Genomic DNA, 26,460 nt, shown 5'->3' on the forward strand with positions numbered 1-26,460 from the left:
GTATCAGCACGATCCCGCATGCAAATCGTGCAGGAACCGGCTATAGACACATCGTACCTAGCGCACGGTCCGCACGAAAACCTCGGCGGTACCCACGTCATCGACGTGTTGTTCGTGGTGCCGCACACTAAAGGCATGCTACGTCCACTCAATTCTATTCAGGGCTGTTGGCATTTTCAGGTCTCATCTCTGGTACATACATCATCTGGTATGTATGTATACTACCGTAAGCACGAATGAAGGTTTGTGAGAGGAGGCTAGACTCGGATCCATGCCTGACCCCCGGTTCAGGAGAATTGTGGAATAGTGAATTTTCGAGAGCTAATCGGAACCACAAACGTTCGAGCACTATCCTATAAGTGCTCCAGCAGGACAAACGTCTTGAAGGATATGCCACTTGCCGACGAGGCCACCGCTTATCTCGCTCGATTCACTTCCGCTCAAACTTGTTTGCGTGCATCTGTGAGTTCATTAATTGAACGACTGCTTGATATTGAGTTCAACAACCTAAATGCTACACACGCGCTGTGAGTTAAGTTAGAGTGGGTGCAGAACTCCGAATTAAATTTGACCACCTATGATTTTTTTTTTTTCGCCAGCACCCGAAGCTGATTTCAGACACGTGCCGCACCGGAAAACCACGGCATGCGCATTCAGTAAGAGCTAACAAGTGCAACATAGTTCAGGAAAGTTTGTGCTCTAAGGCTGTATTCAGTGTTCTTCATTGCGCTTTGTACTTTATTTTTTCGGTCACCCTGCGACGAAGCATAGCCTGCGCCTCTCAAGGCGCCAGCTTCTCCTTCAGACTCATAATAATGAAAGACTGTATACTTGTGGCTCGCATTTTCTGCATTGCATTCGACGGGCCCTGCATTCGCAGTGCCTTTGGCGCAGCCTCGCGTACAAGGCGCTTGGTGCGCGCGGCGTGTCGATGACAAAAGGAGGGACACAGACACCGCCGATCGTATCACACACTAATACATCTCTCTTTATTGTTTACCTCGTTGCATCTTCGGTCGGATGCTCACGGCATTTTTCAACAACTTCGTAAGTAAACCCTTTGCACGATGAAACATGACTGTCACATTATCTGAATAACACGTACACGCATACACACGCACACACATCTAAGACATGATTGTCAAGGTTGATTGATATTGCTGTCTGCGCATTTCGTTAACAGGCGCGCATTGTGCTCTCCTTGTCAGAGCAAGGCTAAAGACAACAAAATACGATCCCCCCCGCCTCCTCCCCCCCCTCCTCCCGGGCAATCTCTAGCATTGCCAGCAGCTCCAGGTTAAGCACACTATTATGCTTGCCACGTCAGCAGAAGAGAGAGAGGGAACATATCCTCCTGTGCGGGAGCACGGTAAACATGGACACTTGGGCTCGTCATTACGCGATGTAAGCAACCCGACTGCTGGTACAAAGCTTTTCACAAGCTCCGAGCTCTTTGTTAAAAGATGCCAACGGTGCACAACGAAATAACAAAAATGAAAAATAAAAATGAAAAATAAGAAGCTGATATGCGACTGTATTAATTTCGAAGAAAGTGACGTGATCCTTGATTTAAGTCAAACGTGTCCGTCTCTATCCAGTTAAGTGTTCTCGCAACGTCCTAGTCAAGCTGTAATCTTTTACATCCTACGCACGAGTCTGTATGCCGCAAATTGTTAAATTAGCAGCTTGCACGTATTTATAGACTCCTGGGAAGACAGCACGGTGGAATACAAATTGCACTAATGCCGTAATCTGAGCAAAATAAAATGCAGCCCACGAGCGGGCAAACTATTTGGATATTAGAAAGTCCAGAGAAGGATAAAGGTGATTGCATCTTTTTTTTTTTTCCATTACGTCTCCTGCCACGAGCGAACGTGGCGTTATGGTAGCAGCGATCAGGGGGGAAAGAAATGAAAAAAAAAACGCTTTCTTTGGTAATTAGGAAATATGGCATACTCGCTGTTTGCCAGACACTTTACTCACGACGACAGAATAATACAAAGCGGGAATAACACGAATAATAGGCGAAACAACCGAAAGAAACAAAGTAAAAAAGAAAGCCTGGGGCTACTCTCAACATAATACCTACCATCAGTAAAAGAAGATAACTTTATTTTTTTATGGTCTGATGTAAGTGCATGCACGTATAAATAACCTCACAATTTGTGATATATTCATGAGCACGTGAGAACTTGCAGGTAAACTGCGCGTCGTCCTGGCATACGGCTCAGCTGCGATGGGAGCATTTGATAATGGGATTAAACTCTGTTACAATTTCAAATGAATTGAATCTGCGTACTACAAAATGCAAACCCTTAAGCATCACGAAGGGCAGTGGGCTGCAGGGTGCCTATTGCACAAACGTTTCGAAAATGGCACCCACGAGGTCTGGCTCCTACGGCAGCTGGGCTTGGACGTAAACGCGAAGCTGGAGTACATCAAAACACTAAAATTTCACGTAAACTTTTAAATGCGGAGTAACTAGCCAAGTAACATTTTAATTATAACGAGTTGCACTATCACTACGACAGGCTATGACGTGTTCGCGTCGAGTTGGTCGAATGTGGCGTCGCTTGCTTCATTTGGGTGGAATAGAAAAAAAAAAAAAAAACGCCAATGCCCGTTCTTATTGCGTAATGCAGATAAAATACACAAATTAGCGGCCGGTGAATACTCGAGAATGGACAAATCTCGGACAGCTTTGGTAACGCGTGCGATAAATTTAACTTCGTCATTTCGATTTACATTTAAAAGCAATAGAAACAACAAAAACATTGGTGCACTTCAGCGGTAGGCTTCCCACTGTAACTTAAATCCAGCAATACTTTTACGCTACTCCAGCAACACCGTTCACGTTTGCCGTAGCACTAAATTTCGTTTCTTCTCACTGTGCGGCTGCATTTGGCGAAAGCGCACTCAATAATTTGCTCCCGCCGTGTATAGCATGCCGCACCGGATGGGCGAACCTTCAAACTGACCCGTTTATTTGTCGGATTCCCAGCGCCACGCTTATTCTGAACTATAACCTGCGTAGCTCCGGCTTCCGAAATTAGCGCTAAGCTTCGCCGATAGACGGGATAACAACGGTCCGTACTATCTGCGAGCACTCGCGCCGAGAGCCAGACGCATCTTCAACCATCCTGTGCCCCTTCAACTTGATCTTAACGTTACGTACGGGCACATAATTGCACTTAAATATCTCAAAACATGGCTGCACACATCGTCGCAATTCCTTTGGTGCGATGTCATAATACAAGATGCGGCTTGATTGTCAACAGCTAGAGGTTTACAACAGGTAACACCTGACGCGGCTTACAATGACACAACGAAATAACAATACCGTTGGAGCAGGGCTTACGTGATGACGGAAAAATTGTAAAATAACGCCTATAGATACGTCAAGCATTAACATCAACCAACACCTAGCCTGCTACGGCTTAGATATGTTTTGTCTTGAAACACCGTGGGAACAGTCATTCCTGCCTTCTCACAGTCCAAGCAAGGATTCCGCTAGAAGTGAGTGCATCCTTGAACAAAGTGTATAAGTACGAGGGCTCTGTCAATATGCGAAAATATTGCTCAGCAATCAAGTCTCTAACAGGTTCACAAAGCAGTGACGATAAATAATACATATGTACATATATATAAGTTATTCGCAGCACCTGCAACACATCTGTTTGCGCGTGCAACTAACACATCCAAACAGCTGAACAGAGCACGCTAGAGGGCAATGCGCTTAATATAACTTTTTTTTTCGCGTCCGAAGATGTATGCGAAGTGTGAAACGATATGTTCAAGAAATGGAATAATCATGCACTGCTCAACAAGTCACATAACGAAAATGCGTGGGCATGCAGCAAATGGAGAATTTCGCAGAAATGCCTCGTCACGACGAAACAAACAGCGCGATCGAATGTTTGCCGCGTTGTAAGGAGTGGCACTCTTTGATCCTTGAACAACACAAGGTAGGCAAATGAGCTCATCGTGACCTCAGGTACCACGGTCGAAATCAGCCGCGTACTTGACCCCCCTCCCCATTGTTTATTTATTTTTGTCCTGTAATGTTTACTATCCCTCGGACAGAACTTGACGGGTGCGCCTCGTCGCTTGCAACATAATTCAGCATTTGTTAGCGTTTACATGACCACTGCAGCTCTCTTTTTGTTTGTTTGTCTGTTTGTTTTACTAAGTTCACGCTAGCTGGAACGCATTCGTCAGCGTAGCATGCACGCTGCATGCACCTGAAGTTAACGTCGCCCGAGCTTCCGAATTTGCGCTCCGAATAGGGTGGCTTGTAATATATACACGCTTTATTTTATCTGCGCTAAGCGCTCCTATTTCCGACTACGCTGTTAATTCAAGCATGAGGTCAGAAAATAGCACATTCACCTACGTTGCGTATATTGTGTATAGCATCCCAAGTTTCACCGTGATCACCAAGACGGGCAGCTTTCGATCTCACCACGCAGCTGCGTGCCGCGGTGGCGTTCCGCGAGTTCATCGTAAATGCTTTGCTGCTGTATACAGTATAGCAGGATTGTCGAGACCCTGTGCCGTCAGGCCTTCGCACGTGGCTCACATTGTCACCACGTCCATGGCTATTGATTGTCACTGAAGAAAAAGTGCGTATATATCTCTCCAACGAAAGGTACCACGATCACAGTGCACTATAAACTTGATTGTCATCGCGCTTACAACATTGAGTTATCGACCACAACGAGTAAGGGGGATAGCTCCCCGCAATAAACTTTCCCAAAAAATACCGACGGCTCTATGCTCGCGCGCTGCATAACGTGATTGTCACAACATGTCTGTTTGACACAACGAACTCGAGGTGCGTCTCACAGATGTCAATACTCTATAGAAGCCACCCTGTTGCGCGCCGGATGTGTAGGAGCCGGGAGTGCACATCGCTTGCACAGGAGAATGAGAGATGATAAAAGGAAATACGTTTCCCGTTACAACATTTGGCGCAGCATGCTTCTCTCCGGTTAGTGTAGACAGGTGGAACACTGTCGGCGATAGCTCTCGCCCTTCAGCGCTTTAGGCTTGTACAGCCGAAAACGCGGAACAAATGTAACCTCTCGTCTTCTAGCGTTGCCGGCAATGGCTGTAATTTTGCCTTTCAACGATTCAAACGTGAAAATTTGCGCGTTCGGTCAACGGGCACCTCCCGAGGTTGGGACACGAGCTGCACTTTTGTGGCTGTCTTACGATAAGCACAGGAAAGGGGCCCACCTTTTGCTATCCTAACAGCGTGTGTGCGCCTTCATGTCGCGCCAATGATCACAGCGTGCCGAGTTAGTGCGTGATACGAGCAGAGTGGAAGAGAGGAGCGCGAAAGGAAGACACTTCACAATAAAACACATGAGGACAAACGCTGGTCCTAACCTGGAATGCGCTTCACCCTTTCACTGCGATGTTGTATGCACCAACAAGAGCAGCACGCTGTGTGTCGGTTATTTGAGCCGAATTTGATTATTTGGAAACCAATAATGGTCACACTTAGCGTGGAAGTGGTCCCTTTGACTCAGACAGAATACATGAGCTCTCGCTGCTGGGTTCATGTCGCTTCTAGTGGGCAGCTGAGGCGCAGCAAAGGTAGTATCATGCTCCAATTTTTGTAACTACGGAAAGATAAAATTCGTCCATGGGTCCTCACAAGACAACGCTTTACACTTGTTTCGCATAAAGCGATTATCTTGGAATTCTACATTTTGCCCCGACGAGCATTTACACTTAACACGAATGGGCCCCTTCGCTGAGCTGCACGAGTTATGGCTATCAAAATAAGCACGCAGACTTCAATGCTGGACGTAAGATGGGGGCGCTTAACTCCGCGTTCGGACGCCACTGAAGTCTGCGAGGCGTAAAGGCGGCAACCAGGTGGCATTCAACCAGTAGAGAGGGGGAAATTCTATACGATACGAAGTATTCAGTACATCAAATCTTGTCAGCTGGAAACAGCGACTGCAAGGCTGCACGTGACCTAATCTTATTGTTCTATTCTTAAAGTTTTAACAAGAACGGTACAATCGCTCCTATTTGTAATAGCCAGTTATAATGGCTGGTCGCTCAGACACCAGCGTACAGTGGGACACATAAGCAAGCACAGAATGTAGGCTTGTCTTATGCGTATCTATTTGATAAATTTCGCGGCACTGCAATGGTTTCGGTCATAACAGTGTGTCTGTTCCAAAGCAGATAGCGCGGCGAATGTTTGGCTCGAGAGAACGTGTTTTCACTGGCCCTGTCACAGGCATTTCAGTACTGTTTTCGCATGATGATCCTTCTCAGCACTCTATAATGGAACGTATTTCTTAAGAACATTAGGCGAACACTAAACTATTGCTGATTGCGGACTTGTAAAAATGCCGCGAGTTCAGTAATTAGTTTGCTAGAATGTATCTGCATTCGTTATGCCAACATTCATTCGGTAAATGAACCGAACTATTCAAATGCCCGCCATGCCACATACAACCACTGTAGCTTGGCATCGACGTCCCTGACAGAGGACTGTCGGGTCGACTTCGCTTGGATCGTTCACGAGTGCAGGGCCGATCAGTGTTTCCAGTCTTTTCGGATACTGCGCTGACCTGAGAAGGACAGCTTGGTGACTTACGGCAGCGGAACGCCCAGGAACATTAAAGATAAAGCGTGTTTCAATTCTTTTTAAACGCAAGTACCTGCAGTAGTGCACCGCTCCATTCCCTTCCAAAGTGATTGTTCTACGCCACTTCCCTTCCGATAGGCAACTCTGCCACGCATTCTCTTGCTGTCTGTAAATGCCCAAAAAAGACGGTAATACGATTCGCCATTTTCAGCGAGAGAACGGCTTGCGCGGTAATATTGGGCGTTATGCCCTTCTCCCACACGTTTGCTACCGGCGTCGAAGCGACTGAGCGCAGCTCCATACCACCGCGTACGCCAAACGGCGAGTGGCGCGGATAGGACAAACACGCACACACACGAGAAACACGGGCGAGACACGGGGGACGTGGTTGGAGAGTAGGGGGCCGGCTCACGCGCGCCAGTGGACATAGGGACCGGGCGACAGGGGGGCCGCCCGAAGCGGGGCGAACTATGGGACCCGTGCGTCTCCGGGGCTCGTCCGAACCCCTGCCAAGCCTAGAGCTTGGTAGTGTCTTCAGATGAGAGCGCGTTACCCCTGTCGCCGAGCGGCGGCGGCTGCGCTGCAGTGGTGGAGAGCGGCCCGCCGCCAAAAGGAGACAGTGGGTCGGCTCCAACAGCAGCGGATGGCTTGACCTGGAACCCCTCGACGTCTTCCTCGGGGTGCAGGTTTAGCGCCGGGTTGACGCGGCCGTTCATTTCGGTCTGGTAGCTCTTGACGAGGCCGCCCGCGTTGAGCACCGTCATCTCGCCCTCGTGGGGCTCCTGTACCTTCATGATGTCCTCCGGAATGTTGACGACACAGTGGAATACGTCGAACCGCGCCGGCAGGGTGCCGCTCTCGAAGAGCCAGCGTGTTAGCGCCGAGATGGAGAGGATGCTCGCCAGGCTGGTCAGCATGGCAAGCGTACGGAACGGGAAAAGCTGGCCGTCATTTTCGTCGTAGAATGGGTACCTGGGCAGGAATACGGGCACATCGTGTTGTACGAGTAGCCTACATACGCAAAAAGTTTGCTCGCACGCATATATGCAGGATGCTTTCAGACTTTAAAACATTTGCAAGAAGCTATAGTAGACACAAATACAGTATTAATGCAGCTGCATTATTTGACCAGCGAACAAAATAATTATCAGGGCCCGTATTCACAAAACGTTCTTACGCTTAACGCGTTCGTGCCAGCCAGTAGTGATGCAGGACATATTATTAACGAAGTAGATCAGCCAATGAAAAAGAGCACTTACGAACAAAAAGATTTGTGAATTCTGTCCCAGGTGTTACGTTTACAAAGACTAGTCGTTAACAATGGTTTCTTTGGTTTTCGGTTATACAGTTCGAGCTTTTTGTTCCTCTGACAGTTGAAGACTAGCGCATCACAAGGAAATGTCGTCTTGTGGCGCAGAATTATCAGGCATCAAAATTTGTGATCGATATGTTTCACTTCACAAAAGGACGCGCCACTTAGCTTGAACTTCACATAAGCAGGGTGAAGAGGGGGAGACAGGTGCCATGTCGGGACGCTGCCCAAGTAGTTATTGATTGCTTACCGCCATTCTGACTAAAATCATACAGCCGCTGACCTGTGCGTCACTCAGTACGAGGAGCATTTTTCAGGCGCTTCCCACTCTCTCCCCTGAGAAGAAGCTAACGGGTCAACTTGCATGTCATGAAACAGCCGTTGCTAAACGAATCATACACGGTACGCCTATAAGTATTGAATACCACTATAACACGGAACGTCCCTTATTGATGGAAACTGACATATTTGCGCTAATTTATTATGCTATTAGTAAATAAAAACCTGCAAGCTCTCCCCTCTTGGCCAACTAATACCGGTGCCCTTACGGATTCGTGAAGCTGCTGAAGTAGCTTCACAAATCAAATGCCTGACGTCAACTTCTCCGCGGTTGCTGCACCCCGTCGCACTCCTAACGCTGCAAGTAGTTCCATGTTCTCGTTTGCGCATACCTGATGACCGCTGGGAGACCGAGGATGTCTTCGCCTCCTAATCCACGGAGGAGTAGGCCAATGATGTAAGCGCCGAGGGAGCCGTACGTGTTGCAGTGGTGCTTTATGTAGACAACGCAGACGAGCTGCGGAAAGAGGATGACGAAGACGAGGTCCGAGGACAGGTACCAGAGACCGTAGATGGACTTGACGGTCAGTGCCATGGCGGTGGCCATAGCGCCCACAAACAGGATGGCCACGCGCATCACCCAGATCACCTCCCGCTCGGAGGCCTGCAAATAGGCGACATCCCGACGTTGTTTCCCTGCATGCTCAGGGTGCACGAGAAGGGTCGCGACTGCGACAGAACACTACTGAACAGTTCTTTGTCATATTGGAGACAGAGGTGACAAAAAAAAAGAAGAAAGAAAACAGCGCGAACAGCAGACGACGGAAGAACAGGAACGGACAGGATGAGCGCTGCCTCTTCCTGAGTATTTGCTGTTCACGGTGGTTTCTTTTGTTTTTTTTACCGTGTACAACATACAGTATGTGTGGCACAACATACTTGTGTAAGTTTCACTTCTACTGAGCATTGGACAGACACGCAGCTCGGCAGCAGACTAACGATTGTTGCACCTACTTTTCGCCAGTTACAGCTACAACTTTGCAGAATTAGCTCCTACAGACAAAGACACATAATGAGGAGGGAAGATAACTGACGGTCATTAAGGGTTATGGACTGGATTCCAAGGGAAGGGAAGCGTAGCAGGGGGCGGCAGAAAGTTAGGTGGGCGGATGAGATAAAGAAGTTTGCAGGGACGACATGGCCACAATTAGTACATGACCGGGGTTGTTGGAGAAGTATGGGAGAGGCCTTTGCCCTGCAGTGGGCGTAACCAGGCTGATGATGATGATGATGACAAACACACTGCATATGTCAGCTAAACAACTTGACCCAACATGGAAAATGCTTTCAATAGATTAAGCGCCAAAAATGACGGCACACAAGAAGAAATACAGACAGTATTTCTGTCTTCCTTCTGTTTTCAGTATTCTGTTTCAGTTCAGTATTTCTGTTTCCTGTCTGTATTTCTTCTTGTGTGCCGTCACTTTTGGCGCTTAATCTATTGAAAGCTATGCACCAACTAGCCCCACAACGTGTTTTAATGGAAAATGCGCTTTTTCTAAGAAAGAAAAAAAGAATGCGGGCAGGGGACAGAATTTCGTTTCGTTTTCACGTCAAGATATCAATTTGTAAGGTGGGAAGGGGAGGGTGCGCTTAGGAAGTCACTTTCATTGGCAAAACCTGAATATTCGATCATGTCGCAAGTATACTTGCGACATGATCGAATATTCAGGTTTTTCATATATTCATATATGTATGTGTGTATAGCTGTTTGCCGTATGTCAACTTTGATAAATGCATGCTCATTTGGAAATAGACTGCCGTCTTAAGTGCAAAAAAAAAAAAAACACTTCACCGCAAGGTTATTTGTTTTTTTTATAAGGTGGCGGGATGGGGGTGGAAAATAAGAGGGGAGGGGGAGTTAAAGAGAACTAACAACACCCTGCTCAACCTGAAAGTAGCGCCGAAAGTAAAATTAGGCCGCCACGAGTCCGCAGACCTCAATAGCGTGGGAAGATGCGAGCCACACAGACACACTGCTCTATTTTGCCGAACTTTCTTTTTCCTGTCCGCGTTTCCTTTAGTCTCCCTTTCCCAATGTGAATGGATTAATCATCGGAGCTTCATCGAGATGCCAAATTCTACATCTCATTTTTTCCGTATTTCACTGGCACCTTGACGTCGCTGAATAGTGCCCACGGCTGCAATATTCTCTTTCTTTTTCATGCACAAATAAAGAGCGCACCTGCACATTTAACACGCAGCGACAGCGCCGCTGTACACTATATGTAAAACAAAAAAGTCAATAGACTCGCATTTTGCCTGAAGATGAGCTTGTAGACGTTTCTGGCGAACATGGAGGCTGCGCTGAGGATGGAAGAGTCCGATGAGGACATGACCGCAGCCGACACGGCGCCCAGCCCGACGAACGAGACGAAGCCGGGAGTCAGAAACTGCAGCACCATGGGCAGCACCAGCGATGTGTGATCCTTGTCGAGGGGCAGCGGACCCGTGAATGCCGTCTCGTTCCACCCTGCGCACACAGTCAGTCACTCGTTCGCAAGCCTATTCGCGCACTCCGGTAGTCGCCGCACTCTCCGGTACAAAACTCAAGAGTCGCTAAGTCACTCTCGTGCATGGTCTACAGCCAAGGCAGACACTCTAGTGCTCTCTTGCATGTCGTTCCTGCCACTCGTGTTCGCTAATTTATTCACGCTCAATGCGCGCACCCGCCGCGATGGCTCTGTATGGCACTCTGCTGCTGAGCTCGAGGTCGCGGGTTCGATTCCCGACCACGGCGGCCGTATTCTGATTGAGACGGACGGGAAAAGGAAAAAAAAAAAAACACGCTCGTGCACTTGCATTCAGGTGCATGTTAAAGAACATCACGTGTACTCGAAATTAATCCGGAGTCCAAATGGCGTCCCTCATAGCCTCAGAGTTGATTTGTGACCTTAAGCCCGAAAATTTGACTTGGCGTCAAACTCCCGGTAACGTACGTGCTTAACGTGTTTTGTTGTTTTAATATTCCGCGTGCACCTCACTAATCCGAGCACTCACTCACTCAGGCGGTTCGCCTCATTCCCAGCCAAGAATGCTCACGTCGTACATTTCTTCAGTTTTCAACAAAATCGAGTGTTTTTTAATCGATCCGCTGAAGCGTGGACGATCACTCTGCCACGTTCTTGTGGTTTCTGACTTAATGTATATTTATCACGCTTAAGCGGGTGTGATGTGTGTACATAAATAATCCAACCACGCTACGTTAAGAAAAATGAAGCTGTAAACGGCACAGTAGATTATGTTCTGTTGCGCTCGCTTATCCTATAGCCTCTTTCACTTAGGAAATAGACCTTTCTGCAAGTTTTTAAAAAGTCTGAGGACATACCTCGAGGAGCGTGTTATTTTCTTAAAAGTTTTTTTCTCTAACAGAAATTTGTATTTTAGTAGAAAGTAGACAGTTTTTCTTTAACGACTCTAACAGAAGCAGCAGAGAGGACTCACTCGGCTTGTGAACACCTGTGATATTCTGCCGGTGACGTTACATAGATCCATCCGTGTTGCGACGTTGTGCCGACAATTGAGCGCAAGCTGTGTACCATAGAACAAGCATGCGCAGGTATCGTAAATATAGAGCTAATGCCGAGCACAAACTTGCTTATTGGTGCGTTACTGTCCAGCGAGCAGAACGGAGGGGTTGTTCGTGCATGCGTACTAACTAAGCGCCGCGAAGCTGCGTCGATCAGACACAAAAGCTGTTATTTTTCGTATCCATGAAGGCTCCATGCTTCCCGCACACTTCTTGTGCTGCTTCGCCGGCACCTTTCAGAACTCGCCTAACTCACTCACTCACTCACTCACTCACTCACTCACTCACTCACTCACTCACTCACTCACTCACTCACTCACTCACTCACTCACTCACTGACTCACTCACTCACTCACTCACTCACTCACTCACTCACTCACTCACTCACTCACTCACTCACTCACTCACTCACTCACTCACTCACTCACTCACGCACGCACGCACGCACGCACGCCGTGCCGTACTGTTCTGTTCAAACTACTACTTCAACCTTCCCCCCTATACTCTGAGGCCTCAGGATTTAGATGCCCGGCGCCTTCCCACTGGTACCACCGAGAGACGGCGCCTCATATTCCTATCATTACCTCTCGATTTCTACAAGAACAAAAAATGGTCGATAATATCTGAACTGACCTTCTTTATCCCGCCCCCCGCCCTCACGAATTCATTTCCTGGGGCAGAAAATTTTTCTGGTTACTTCAACAAATGTTCATAAATCCAGTAGAACTTCCATACAATGTAACAAATGCAAACTTGGTACTCACTTGTAGCTTTGGCGACAGCACCCATAATCATAGCAGGAATAGCCATGATGATACACCCGAAAGCAGCTACATAGGAAAGAAGCTGCGCCTTGAAGGCAGTTTTGCAGGAAAGGACCCGCTGAAAGTAGACCTGCGAGCAAAGAAACTTATGGTGAATAGTGCTGTTCCCTCTACGTAATTTCTCCTTGGCGCTCTCTATAAAAGGAATTATATATATATATATATATATATATATTATGTCTGTGTTCGTGTTCGTGTGTGTGTGCGTTTTGTTTCGTTGCACGGTTGCATATAGTGTGGCGCAAAATGCAGCTGCCGTCGCACTTCCCTCTTCCCACGAGCTTATTCTGATTGGCGCTTTTGCGCAACTCCCGACTGGACACACAGTCACCACATCAGCTGGAACGATGCAGGCAACTTTATATCGCGCGGTATGGCGAAGCTTCATTTCACTCCGCCCTACTACGTCACTGGGGGGTTGCAACGCCAGCCGCGCTTCGCGGTGCCGCGTGCGTAGTCAGGTAAACTGAACGAATAATCTGCAGCGCCAGTTAGTTCTGTTTGCATGGCCTTTTTGAAATGTAGCAACTCGTAGCATAGACTTTTATGACTGTCCCCTTCAACTTTCCATTATAAATATGCACCGCGAAGTTTGCAAGTAAGAGTTAGCAAATTTAATTAGTTTAATTAGTGATTGGATTGCTTTGTTTTTCTTGTTAAAGTGTTCGGAGTAAAAAGACGCACACACACCTACATATATATACATATATATACATGAATGTGGTGCGTACAGCCGGAACCAGAAGGGAGAACGAATGACAACGTCACCTGCCACGGGATGCCACCGAGGATGAGGAGCAACCCAAAATCGATGTATTGTCCCACGTACTTGGGTTCCAATGACCCAATCCAGTCGTTCGTCGGGTACGTTAGCGTACCCACTGACTCGTTCATCATGCAGAATGGGATGCACAGCCACTGCGAAAGGAAAAGAAGTATGCCGTTGATGACCATCGTCGCGAATTGCGGCATTTGTATACATATACAGGGTGTCTCACGCAAATTTAGCCAAAGCTTAAATATATGTCAATGCCACGTAGCTGGACTGAACCAAAGTAATGTAGTTTCTCAGATACTCAGATTATTTATTTTCATTCCGCCTAATTAGATAATTAGTGTTAATTAATTGATCAACTTCTGAAATATTACAATTAGATGAAAAGTGTCAATGAGAAAATTGTAGAGCGACACAAAAAGCACCCGATACAGCTTCCTGTTGCTCAATACATGCTACATAAAAGTGTTTTTCAGAGCGTGAAAGAAGCTTTGGGGTGTATACTCGGCAGCGGACTAGGCCCGGCAGACGTTTTTCGACTGGTCGCGCCGGTAACGCTGCACGATGCCGCGGGTATATAGTTTGCCTTCATTGCGATAGAGACGTGACCGGAATGCCGCTGGCGCCTTTGCCCGACTGGTCGCGATGCCATTCGCTTCGTCTATATGAACTCGACGCGACGCCGCTGCGTTTACATGCATCTCACCGAGCGGGTCGACCCACCTTTGCAAGCGGGCTGACCTTCTATAGCGTTCACACGAACCCGACGACCGGCTCTCGGCCCGAGAAGCCCACTCGGCCCGACTTTCTGAGGTTCATGCAAACGTAGCTTTTGGCTGGCTCGGAACACGTCAAATCGTGTTCTTCACTTTTTCTTTTTTATTGCCCCCTGCACGAGTTGGTGCGACGCGATGGCAGAGGCGCCCGCGCAGTATTCGCGACTGCTCTTCCTGTCCTTGCGTTTGCTAGACGCATCGTATCACACACGCCAACGGCCGACTTTTCCTCTACAACTAATATCCCTGTTACAAAGTCTCGCAAAAGAGCAGATAGAGAGAGAGAGAGAGAGAGTCATCGCAAGCAGAACAAACACATGTAAAGGGGAGCACAAGCGCCGACTCACCAGTCCGATGAATATGCAGAATAGCTGGATGACATCCGTGTAGGCCACCGAGTAAAGCCCTCCGAAGAACGTGTAGAAGAGCGCTATGCACGCCGACGCTATGATCGACGTATTAGTATCCATGTCAATGATCACGCCCACGGTGGCACCTGCGGTGAGCAGACGTTAGAAGACCATTACAAGCACAAACACTGCACAAGAGCGTGCGCGGTGCGTCCTTCAAACGTGGAACGATAAATCCCGACGATAGCAGTAAGAGGAAAATTAGCGCGAACGGCGATTGCTCAATATAGCGATCGCTTCTATAGCAGTGTAGGTACTTGTCTTTGTTTCTTGTTTCTCTATTTTTATTTTTTGTAAGTAATTAAAGGTTTGCATTATTCAGTTCACACCTCTTCGGGGATCTTGTGAAGTCAAGTTGGACGATATTCACGCTTGGAAACATGCATTTTGCGCATTGTTAACTTCTTTATTACGGTTGCGTCCTTCATGCTTGGTTACGTAACATGTCGTATATTACGTATGCTGTCACTCATGTGCGAGCCAGAGGTTGCTAGAGAAACCATGTACCGAGGCCTAAATTTGCTTGGATCCAGGGAGTGAATGAATGTGAATTAGCGAACGATGCGCGCATGAATATAGCGTATAAACAGGCCAGAAATTGCTTGAGATTTCATGCAGTTGTCGTGCCTGCGAAATACTTAACAAAAGTTGCAGGTGTCCCATACGAAAGACCGAAGGCTGGAAAGAAGGTAACCTTCGACAGAGACAGCACGTGGGGGACGCGGGCGACGCCTAGCACGACCTTTTTTTCCAAAGCATGGCTTTCAGTTTGCTCATTCCTCGCACGCATGACGTCACGGCTCAAAGCGCATAGGCGTAGAGTTATCTATAGGGAGTGTCGGCTTGCCACCATCCACGTTTGATCAGGAGGAGTATAGGTTCGTCGATACGAGCCACCACTCATAAAACGCAGAGGCCTTAAAGTTGTGAACTTATCTATACGGTGTGGTGTCTAGCACCACTGTAATCATGTGTATATCCCCTAGTTCCCCAGTGCACTAAATGGCTCTGCAAGCACGACACACAGCTACACACCGTGCATTTTAAGGGGAAACTATCTTTGCCTCTTCGTCCTATACTCAGCGGGTGCTGGCTGATGTTCCGAGTAGACGCAAACCCATCACCCACTACTACACGGAACAGTTAAAGAGGAATATCGGTGGCCTACAGTGCCCGACTGAAATGGATTATCTTTGATTTAACTATTTTGAATGCATTTTTGCTAATAAACAATTGTAGCTGTGATAGACATTGCTTTTAATTTGTGTTATTTGCAGAAATCTTTGCATCTTCAGTGTTCCGTTTGCGTGTAACATTTGTTTTATTATGTGCATACACGTCGAATAAAGTTTCGCTTAACACTGATTGCCACGTATGCAGGGGAACAGCTGGACTTCTTGCATCTTGTTTACACCAACATGTACCGTTTGTAGTCGAGGTAAACCTGGACGACAACTCCGGGGCTTGTAAATAAGACACACCTTCACCTTGGGCAAGTGGAATTAAATAAGGGTGAAAGCTGATGCGTATTTAACTCACCAAGCGCTGCCAGAATTGCTGCGGACCAGAACACTTCTCCGCACAGCGCTGGGATGAACAGCAAGCCACCCATCCGGCCTCCGAACAGCTCTTGAAACGGGTCTAACATGGTCACGTAACCTTCGGCTCGCATTTTGTTGGCGAAGAAGTAGCCACCTGAAGCATGAAAAAGTGAGAGAAAAATATAGCGAAGGCCCGCAGCTCCAGAGAAGGAGACATTCGTTTGGCGCAATAAGCATCGCAGGTGTGTCATTTCTTTCTTTTTTGTTTGTGTTCAATGTGCACAAATAGCTAGCTATGCTGAGTTCTTCCTTCTCTTTCTCGAGGGAGCTTTTTCCATTTCAATTTTCGGGTCGGTTTAATGTGTATCATTTTATCATTTCCAGAAGCAAGATGATCTGAGTTTTGGGTTGCCGCATGTGAAAGTTTTTGCTATTACAGGAGGAGTAAAATTTGTTTCAGTAAAATTGGTTCAGCGGTTGCCTAAATGTGATCGTTTCTGACCACTACTAAAGCCTCCATTTAACGCCACTTGTTGAACATCACGGTTACAGATAGGCTGCTTTAACAGCCCCAGATGGAAACTCAGTGAGGCGGCGAAATTGCATGCAGGGAGCAAGTCGAGAAAGACTCGTATTTATTTCCATTTAAGCAACAACAGAAGGAGCCGTCAGGTCTGTATGGCCGCCTACGCAGGTTCACAAATTCTGGCTTGGCCGGCATAGAGTTTCTTATCTTTAACTATAGAGGGAAAACTGGCACTGTCGAGCTGTTGTGTGTATGCTAATGCCGAGATGTGGTGGTTTCGGATTGGCATCTTTCTCAGAGAGCCACAACACTATGTGGACGCGTATGGCCAACAGCGTTCCGTCTGTCACGTTAGTCCATTCCTTGCTGAAACAGCGTGTAAAATGCTGAGTTCTTCAAATTATTGTGTAAAAACATTTTCTTAATTATACCATGAAAAAATAGCGTTGTGTTGTGCAATTATATCAAACGCGAGAAGTACCGGCGGCTGATAATGTCGGAGGAAATACTACAATGTCAGCGCTCACTGCTCCTCGGTATCAATCGTGTATTTTGATTTTCTTAGCTTTCTTGTTATTCTCAATTCGAGTAAACAATAGCCAAGTATGCATTACGGCTGAACGACGACTTGTCGAGATTTCTTTCTAAATAAAGCATATTATGTGCGGAACTGACTGCATTTTAAGCCAACTCACGTTCGGGACGAGCCTTGCACACCCGTATCCCGGCATTCCCTCAGATTGCACAATGTTTTTAGGAAACTCGCATAGACGGTGGCGCCAGATTTCCCTCTATAGGTGACATTTCTAGAAACTCAATGTTGGCTAGCGTTCGAAGAATGCATTTGCGCTGTGTAAGCAGTGTGATCTCCGTATTCACAAATGGGCCTGGGCTCAAAATTCTTTCTCGACTCCACCGCGTGTTGAACGCCGCCGCCCGTGGACTGACATAGGCACTGCTCCTTGATAACTATCTTCGGCGATACCTGCGATGGGGACTTGCTTGCGAAACACGTCTCCATTACAGGGTCGTCGAGCAGCAGGCGCCGAGGGTGTCTGGTTGCAAAATTTTAATTCAGAATGGTTGGGAAGGAAGCGCCGCAAAGATTTACGAGACACACAACAGAGACACCAACACAAACACGAACGAGAGCGCTTTCTCGTTCATATGTTCGGTTTCATGTCCCAGCAGCGCTGTCCGCCTATCAAGCTATTCCAAGTAGCACCAAGGGAAGCATTAATCAGTTTAACTCTGAAATCGTCGAGGAGCATTGTTGAAGCGTAACAACCAAACTAAGCGCAGAGGCGGACGTGCATGCCCGCCACATTCTGGCTGAGGTCCGGCGACGCGCACAAGCGCACACCGCCCGATCTCGGAGCCTGTCGGTGGAGGAACATTTAGGAATGCGGAGTTCAGTAGCATATTTGGCTGAAGCAGGTGTAAAATGGCCCTCACCTATCACAATTTTCGTGTAGGGCGGCTAATATCGATAATCGATTGAATGTATCACGCAATGTGGTTAATCTGCATCGATGTCCACCTTTCATTTCATCGGCTTAATCGATTAGACCTGTTTGATTAATCGTTTTCGAGGGTTTGACAGGACTGGCGCGAAACTTTTGAAATCGCGCTGAAATGGTGGCGCATGAGCAGTAACCATGCGGCTGTGGTAGAGCGACTGTCGACTGTTTTTCCGAGTGATAGGCCGAACCTATAGCGCTTCCCCTCTCTTCCCCCACCCCGCACACGCCCGAAGCCGGAGCCTTGAAATGCCCTCGCAATTCAAAGCATAAAATATTGACAACTAAGTCGTTGATCGTCGTGCTACTTTCAGCCCACTAAAGACACAGCATGCGCGCCGGTTTGGAGCATGTCGTTGACATAGCGATGGAGTTGATGTCGATTCCTGGAAATCTATATAGCGTCCGAGCGTCCATTCTCGCATGCTGGTTGTGTGGCCATCCAGGATATTGACGCGAAGTAAGCTGCCCACTACGAGTTTCAATCGCCAGAAGTCAGCTGCTCACTACAGGCACCGATCGCCAGAGAGAAGATGACGAAGGGCGCAGTTGTGCGCCGGGTTTTTTGGGTGTCGGCCATCATTAAAAGAACGCTGCTCTGTTTCGACGAGCCCGTCTGTTATCTTCGTGACAATATTGAACCACATGTTCTTTTCTACAGAGCGGAGGTATGCCGATTGGCTGGAATGCTTGGGGGAAACCGACACCTTCTTTGAATAGCTGCACAACCAGCAAACGAGAATGTAAGCTGGCAAACTATAGATTTGCTCGAATCGACATGAACTCCATCGCTATGTCAAATACATGCTCCAAGCAGGCGCGCATGCTGTGCCACGTCTTTAGTGGACTGGGAGTGGCACGACGATCTACGATGGCTAGAATAGCAGCTTGGGCTTGTTGGTTTTCCATCCTGCTAGTAACAGCGCAAAATGTAGACAAGGGACGAGACAAGAAGACACCACAGCGCTTGTGGTGTCTTCTTGTCTCGTCCCTTGTCTACATTTTGCGCTGTTACTAGCAGGATCAACGATGGGTTTGCTATAGTATGCCTTGAATTGCGAGGGCATTTCAAGCCTTCGGCTTCGGGCGGCGTGATGGCGTGTGCGGTGTGGGGGAAGAGAGGGGAAGCGCAGGTTCGGCATATCACTCGTAAAAACAGTCGACAGTTGCTCTGCCAGAGCCGCACAGTCACTGCTCATTCGCCACCATTCTAAGACAATTTTACGCTTTCTCATGCACTTATAAGTTACGCGTTGTGTTTTGTCATAGATTCACGCAAGCAAAGTGTTATAATGTGTGCTTCTTTTTTAGCGTCCTTCCTTTCTGCCTTTCTTTGACAGCGCGAGGTGGCGTCAGGTCGTGGAGACAATTTCAAGTTGCGTTCCATTACTTGGACTCGAAGCTGCCTTCTTAGCAGTAAATGTAGACTCTTCTCAATGCCGGCCAGAACTGGAACACACCCTGAAGTCGTCCGCAGACGAGCGTAACAGCTACAATGTCTCACGCCGCTATATGGATGGTAATCGTCTGCGGTGTGCTTGTGTGTGGTGGCGGGATTCGGCGGCACTAAGTCAGGTCTTGCTCGTCCGCGTGATTCGGTCCGTCGTGCGAGTTCATCTTTAACGGAATACGTTGTATCGAGAGTCTTCCAGGAGAGGGTACTCACCCACGACTAAACTCAGCGCGTAGCCAACCGGAGCTTGACACCAGATGATGCCGTTGCTGTAAACAGCTTCGGCGGTGCCATTTATGTACCCTCCTCCCACCCAAGTGGCTGAAACAAAAATAAAATGCAACAATCAATACCATTGAATGAAGTATAGCTGGTGAAGATCACACTTTACTTTCTACATTAAATATTTTTTTATTACGTGGAGAGAAATTTTGTGCAGGCAAAAAAAAACAAAAAAAAAAAACACGAAAAACGTCTGAGGACACATAAGCACTTCTTATTAGTCGGGAATCCGAAAGCATAATTATTCACTTGAACGCCGTTGAGCGGTCCTTCGAGTTTTGCGCTGCGAGTAATCTCTTGGAGTTTGGCTGCGGGGTATGTTACCGAGTTTTGCGATTAAATTGGTGCGGGTTATTGTTTACAGTTTCTACGTTAGCATGTTGGCTCTCGATCGGAATCATTTGGACGATATTGCTGAGAAATTAAGGACGCCGCATGCCACCGACGTCCCGCGCGACGAGAGACCGAGCAACCAGCAGCGGCCACCAAGGCCAAAGCCCAGTGGGGGTGAGAGAGGGGGAGATACGGGGACCGCGCGCCGGCTTCCGAGAGCGAGACGGCGGCACTCGCACGTCACGCGACTGTCTCGCCGACGACAACTCGCGTGGCCCCGCGGCGTTGCGTCGCCGTGTCTGCTCCGCCGAGGCGCGCTGCTGACGTGGCGTCGCAGCCAATGGAAATTTAGGGGCCGTTTCGATACTACAGACGCCGCCTTTTTTTGCTCAACGGGCCATTTGATACTTTCGCATTAAAAAAAATAAAATGAATGAATATCTGATGTTTAATGGCGCAAGGGCCAGGTGTGGCCAAAGAGCGCCATGCTAGAAAATAAAATGGGCCCGCGCTTTGTGATGTTTTATTTCATCTTCCCTTATTTTCTTAGCACTTTCCACACAGGGTGACAAATCCCAGCAACAACGGCGGCGCGGCCTCGTCCAAGTCACATTATAGCCAATGGCGAAGGGCGAAAAGAATAGAAAATGAAATGGATTGTTAGAAAATACGGCCCAAGTTGCTAAAGTCGCCGCCATTATACAATGCTTGTGCATCACCCGTCAGACAGTTCTTGTCGTATAAGGAATATAAGATACGCGTGTCACTGCAGTATAACCGCAATATAAATTAAATAATGTTGCGAATACTTCGTAGGCGCGGCTAATGAATGCTCTGACAGGATAAGATAGAGGCTATACCTTTAATTAAGTCGTTTGTAAAGATCGAATACCTATTAGAAGTCTTTCAGAGGAAATATGTGTATGAATTTAAAGAGCGAAATGTTTCTCCGAAAAAGAACAGAAAACTAAAAAAAAGATCCCGCGTATTGCTCTGTTTCTCGTTACACGAGTTCATTTACAACCAGTTTATGGCACGTAAAACCCTGGAATTTACAACCAGCCCGAGAATTAGTCCGAATCTTGAGAGCCAACAAGGAATGCATGCTTCCCTTGGAACGGTTGTTGGTACTGGCCAACTTTAACACAGATTCTTCGTATTATATAAGATCATACACATTAATAATTAAAAAGAAAGACATCGAAGACGCTATTCACAGTGGAGCCTTTTATTACGCAATTCCATCTAACAGGCCTTCGAGCCAACCTTAAATAAAATCAATATCATCATCATCATTACGTATTTGAACTTAGCAGGAATCAACCAGTGCGATTCGTTGTCCCGGCTTCGTATGTAACAGACGCGCCGATGTGAAATGGCGACAGCTCATACGATTTCACAATTGCTTTATCTCTGGCAGAAAACTCACAATTTTTAAAAGTTTTTTTAAGATCAGCGTACGGAAGATGGAACTACCATTTCTCGCATTTTTATAGAAAACGCCCAGCGCTCTTTTGCTTTTAGGGGCTTTTAAAATCTGCGCATAGTATCATACAATTTGCACGTAGTTACCGCAACCCGTTTCTTGAAACAAGTGTCCGATTTGGGCGGGCAGTTTATACGCAGATCGGTCGAGTATTAAAAAAATCAGTACAAATATTTCAGTTGAAAGATTTAGCTCGCACTTTTTTTACTTGCTCTTGAGACTCCACTGGGTGCGAGAAAGTGTGACGATTTAATCAGTGCGATGAATTCTCAATCATTACTACGGAAATTTATGAAAGAATATTACGCAGCTTGTAGATATTACGCGCTGCTCATGAATCTTAGAAGGTACATTTATTCATTCTAAGACTCATTCTCGTTTTTTTTTTTTTTCTGTCGTGTACCTTGCGAGTGGCGCACGACTGCAACTGGTGTGATTAGTTATGCGGCCGAAGTAGCCTTGCATTTGTGAGTGTCGTGACTGGCAGACCTTGGCTCGTAGTCGGCGAAGCGACCAACAAAACGATATCCCGTCCGCACGAAGTCGCACGACAGCAGCGACCTGCCCTGTGGCGGCATTTTCTTTCCCGCTTCCTCCAATCCAGCTGCGCATGCAGAAAATTCCATCGCGACACCGCAATCCAAGCGCGCAATCCAAGCGCCCATATAGTAAAGCTATAGACGCCCACAAGATCACAGTTCTTCAAATTAACAAAATATAGAAATAATTCCGCGGCGAGCTGAAAACGTATGCTCATGCCGCATTCGCGTAATATCAAACGAGCGCATATTTCGTATCTGCAGTGATATAATAGACATAATAGACAACTATCACAGCGTGCCTTATCCCACCAACATCGGCGCCCCAACGCCAAGCTCAAAGTAGAAGAAAGTGTAGTTGAATATATGCGTACCTGTATTAATGCAACTATAAGAGATTAAGAGGGGGGGGGGGGGGGGGGAGTTAGCCCTGTGTCCTACGCCAACGTGCGAGCGTCCGTGCGTTAGTGCGTGAAACCAGAAGTTTTTTCGGTGACAGGCAGCAAGCCATGAGAACACTGCCTGCAAGAAGTGCCGGTCGCTTCCATTTCTCAGACTGACATTCAGAAACAATTCCTACCGACAGTTTATGATAGCTGGAAACACAGGTAGGGCTTCATTGTCATTCTGCGCACAAGTTCGATGCAGTTTGTCTAGTTGATTCGCGACGGCATTCTGCGCGCACACTTCCGCACCTGTCATGGTGAAGATCCCGACGAAGACTCCTATGTTTCTCCCGGCTAGCATCACTTCATCAGCGTCGCCGGGATCATTGCCGGTCTTCTTGCTCTTGCGGCCGGCCCAGATGCCCACCGCTAGGATGAGGATGTAGAAGATCACCACGGACACCACGCCCGCAATGTTGATGGCCATGGCGCCTCGCTTGGTCGGCGGACCTCCGCACGTCGATCGTCGCTGTTTCAGGAATGGGCGGAGCTCGTGCTGCAAAGAAAACCGACGGAGTGAGCGCGCGCTTATTACGTGATGGGTTTTTGTTAAACGTTCGCAAGCAGGTGGCGGCTGTCGTTGGGTGGTCACTGACGCGTGAAAGAAGTTCGCACCGCACAAGCTATGCCACAACCTACAAGACATTTACGCACTTTATTTGATAAATGCCGATTTTTCAGTATTTCAGCAATCGTATACTAGCTGTTGTCCTCATATAGTTATTATACTCTCTGCTTGGCATCGGTTTCCTAGCTCTTAAATTTAATGATTTGTTTATGGTTTTCCTTTAATAATATTTTGCTTTGTACCATTATTGCTGCCTTTTCATTGCGCTTCTTTCACAGTTTACTGTTACTTTGCAGCGAAGCTGTTAAGGGCTAGTTCCCCCAAAATCGTGTCCGTGTGTAGACACAAAATCCCGAAGATGGTGCAATACCGGGCCGACCCGCGGCGGGGGTGCAGTTCGCCATTAAGGGGCCCACATACAGAGCTTCCTTGGTCATCCTTTTTCACAAAGTGGAAGCTTGGGAACTCGGAATTTCTTTTTATTTTGTATTTCCATTGCATGTGCATTTAGTGAACAACTGTATTTTACTGTGGAAAAAAAGGATACTATATTTGTGGTAATGAAGTACCCTTGTATTAGTACCATAATCAGCAATCACTTTTGCATTATGTCATTTATGTAACTGGCAGAGGAAGAGAAAGAAGTGCCCAGAGCTTACTGGTGCTCTGGGCCTCTCGCTGTTATGCATTTTTTTTACGTTCTTGCCATTTTCGTGAGAGTCATTTCATCAAGGATGAGCAAGATGATGTTCCCACGACCACCTGAACAAGGTAAGTCGTCTACTTCATCGCTCATTTTTGGACGACGTGCCTTCGGAAGCTCGGACCAGCTCGATTCCTGGGAGAGCTCAACGCCAGAAGCCATGGACTCTGACAGCGAGTACACCGTGGTCATGGGCCGCCGTATGTCGACTGAGGCGACTTCATGGCATCAGAGTGAGCAAGAATCCTTCATGGTTTCTTACGTGCCGCTCTCGACGTCACACAGCATGAACTCCCTCAGCAGGCAGTTTCTAACCGGATATTTTGAAAGTGTGGCCCCTGGGCAAATTAACGAGATCAGGATCAACGCTCGGAAGAACATCCTGACAATAGATGTGAAAAATTCCGCAATACTTGAGAAGTTAAAGACCATTCCACAGTTAAGCGCAATCCCCGTCCGCTCCTTTATTACTTACGGGAAGGAGACAACAACTGGAGTGATTTCCGACGTGGAGCTTGAAATCAAGCATGCGGACCTCAAGAGTCTTTTGAGGTCATCGGTGCGCATTATTGAGATTCACCGCTTGGGGCACTCCCGATGTATCAAGTTAACGTTTGCTTCTTCGACATTACCAGCGTCTGTCAAAGTGGGCTACGTTATACACCGAGTACGACCATTCGTTCCGAGGCCTATTCAGTGCCGGAAATGTCACAAGATAGGACACGTGAGCGCTGTTTGTAGAAGCAAAGCCACCTGCTCGCGTTAGCGGAGAGCATGATACCACCGACTGTGAGGCGTCCTCATTTAAATGTCCCAACTGTACTGGCTCTCACGAAGCGACTTCGAAGGAATGCCCGAAGATGAAACAGGAGGTTCGTATTCTTCGAAAAATGGCAACAGACCACTCTTCACGTAAAGAGGCTGCTCAATCTGTTCGCCAAAGTGACCAACGCTCGCGACAGAAGCATCACAAAACCATTTCAGGAGAACTACCTAGCGTGGCACAGGTACCACGACCACCTCTGCCTGCGCGTGCATCGAGGACGGTAACGGCGTCTACTGATAATTCAAGGTCGACGAGAGCACGCGGCAAACATTCACCTCCACCGGCTGATACAGACACGGAATGGCCTTTGCTGCCCTCTAGGCCCACGGCCATGTCAGCGGGCACTAGCGATCCTCTGCGCCATGAAGCCAAGAATTATAGGGCCAATGAAACCGGTGACAGTACGGGCAAGCAAGGAGATGAACACAATGAGAAGGAGAGTGTACAAAAAATGCTGAAGCACCTAGTAGAATCAATGCGCGTGATTCTCGGTGGTCTCGAGACTCCGGCCGCTAAAAGTGCCCTACAAGTGCTCGCCGTGCTAGAGCCGCTTATCGCAGCTCTTTATATGCTATAAAGATTTTGTTTGGCGCTTGTGCTGTTCACGCAGGGGAGGCCCACACCAGCTTCGTCCTAACGCCTCTATTTTTAAGTTCAAATCGGTGACTACAGACTTGAGGCGAAACCTGATTGTGGCTTCATGGATGACATTTGTTAATGTGTATCATCAGAGTGTTGAACTTGCTTTCATCTTTGCGCATCCCTCTTGCTATGTCATCATCATCCCTCATCACATCTTTATGTCCCCGTTCCCCCTCCCCCTGTGCAGAGTAGCAGGCTAGAGCACCTTAGCTCAGGCCGACCTCTCTGCCTTCTTTCAATTAAATTATCTCTATCTGGTTATAAGAAGTGCAAATTAGCCTTGAGCTACGGGTCTCTTTTTGTATGTTTACATGCAACCTGTTACTTCACATTTATCAATAAACTTTATTACAAAAAGGAAGAAGAAAGATAACTTGCGATACATTCCCGTGCAGTTCGGTGTGTTTGTCTGGAGTATGTCAGACATGACGGTAAACTAGATAAGTGCGCGAGGTACCTTAATACGGCACTTTTATAAACACTTCGTGCAATGGCTCGTTAGCGGGCTAAGTGATATGGGATGCGAGTCTCAGGTACGGGTTACCCGAATTTTTGTCTCAAACCAAGGGACGTATTCTGCGACGATCACTTACAGAGACAGTGTCGCCTCGGCGATAGTAACGACGACATGCGCGTGCTGATTGACTGGTTGAGCAAAATCGGATGAACTGATTGGCTGGTTGAGCACGACGTCACGTGAAGGCAATAGTATCAGCGAAGTGATCGTTGCAGAATACGTCCCCAGTGCGCTGTAATTAGGGTTTAAGACAGTTCGATGAAAGATTTACAACGAGGCTGTTACAGAGACTGGATGCGGTTGAGAATGACCGTTAAAAATGTCGACAAAAATGTACTAAGAATACCATTGAAGCCAGAGCAACTAAATTTGCAGAAAAAGCTAAGCTTGCTAATGGTGGTGTACGAGCAAGGTTAGAAGCATTTGGGATCAGTAGGCGCGTCCTGAAAAAATACCAAATTTGTGTTATTGCGGTTTAGAGCTTTATGGGGTTATTCAGC

The 26,460-nt window shown here is 47.4% G+C and overlaps 1 protein-coding gene across 1 annotated transcript in view; it reads right to left on the minus strand.

The window, feature by feature from the left end:
• Positions 1-962: 962 nt before the first annotated feature.
• Positions 963-26,460, minus strand: part of LOC126547731 (high-affinity choline transporter 1-like) — a 56,933-nt gene continuing 31,435 nt past the window's right edge. The window contains exons 2-10 of the mRNA XM_050195691.3: positions 22,954-23,200; positions 19,832-19,939; positions 16,118-16,273; positions 14,516-14,664; positions 13,386-13,535; positions 12,558-12,687; positions 10,520-10,737; positions 8,597-8,868; positions 963-7,585 (exon numbers count right to left, since the gene is read on the minus strand). Coding sequence (XP_050051648.1) covers positions 7,129-7,585; positions 8,597-8,868; positions 10,520-10,737; positions 12,558-12,687; positions 13,386-13,535; positions 14,516-14,664; positions 16,118-16,273; positions 19,832-19,939; positions 22,954-23,131 — 1,818 coding nt within the window. The 5' untranslated portion in view covers positions 23,132-23,200 and the 3' untranslated portion in view covers positions 963-7,128. The remainder of the gene's footprint in view (positions 7,586-8,596; positions 8,869-10,519; positions 10,738-12,557; positions 12,688-13,385; positions 13,536-14,515; positions 14,665-16,117; positions 16,274-19,831; positions 19,940-22,953; positions 23,201-26,460) is intronic.

This window comes from Dermacentor andersoni, chromosome 1 (assembly GCF_023375885.2).
Source record: "Dermacentor andersoni chromosome 1, qqDerAnde1_hic_scaffold, whole genome shotgun sequence".
Classification (NCBI taxonomy): domain Eukaryota; kingdom Metazoa; phylum Arthropoda; class Arachnida; order Ixodida; family Ixodidae; genus Dermacentor; species Dermacentor andersoni.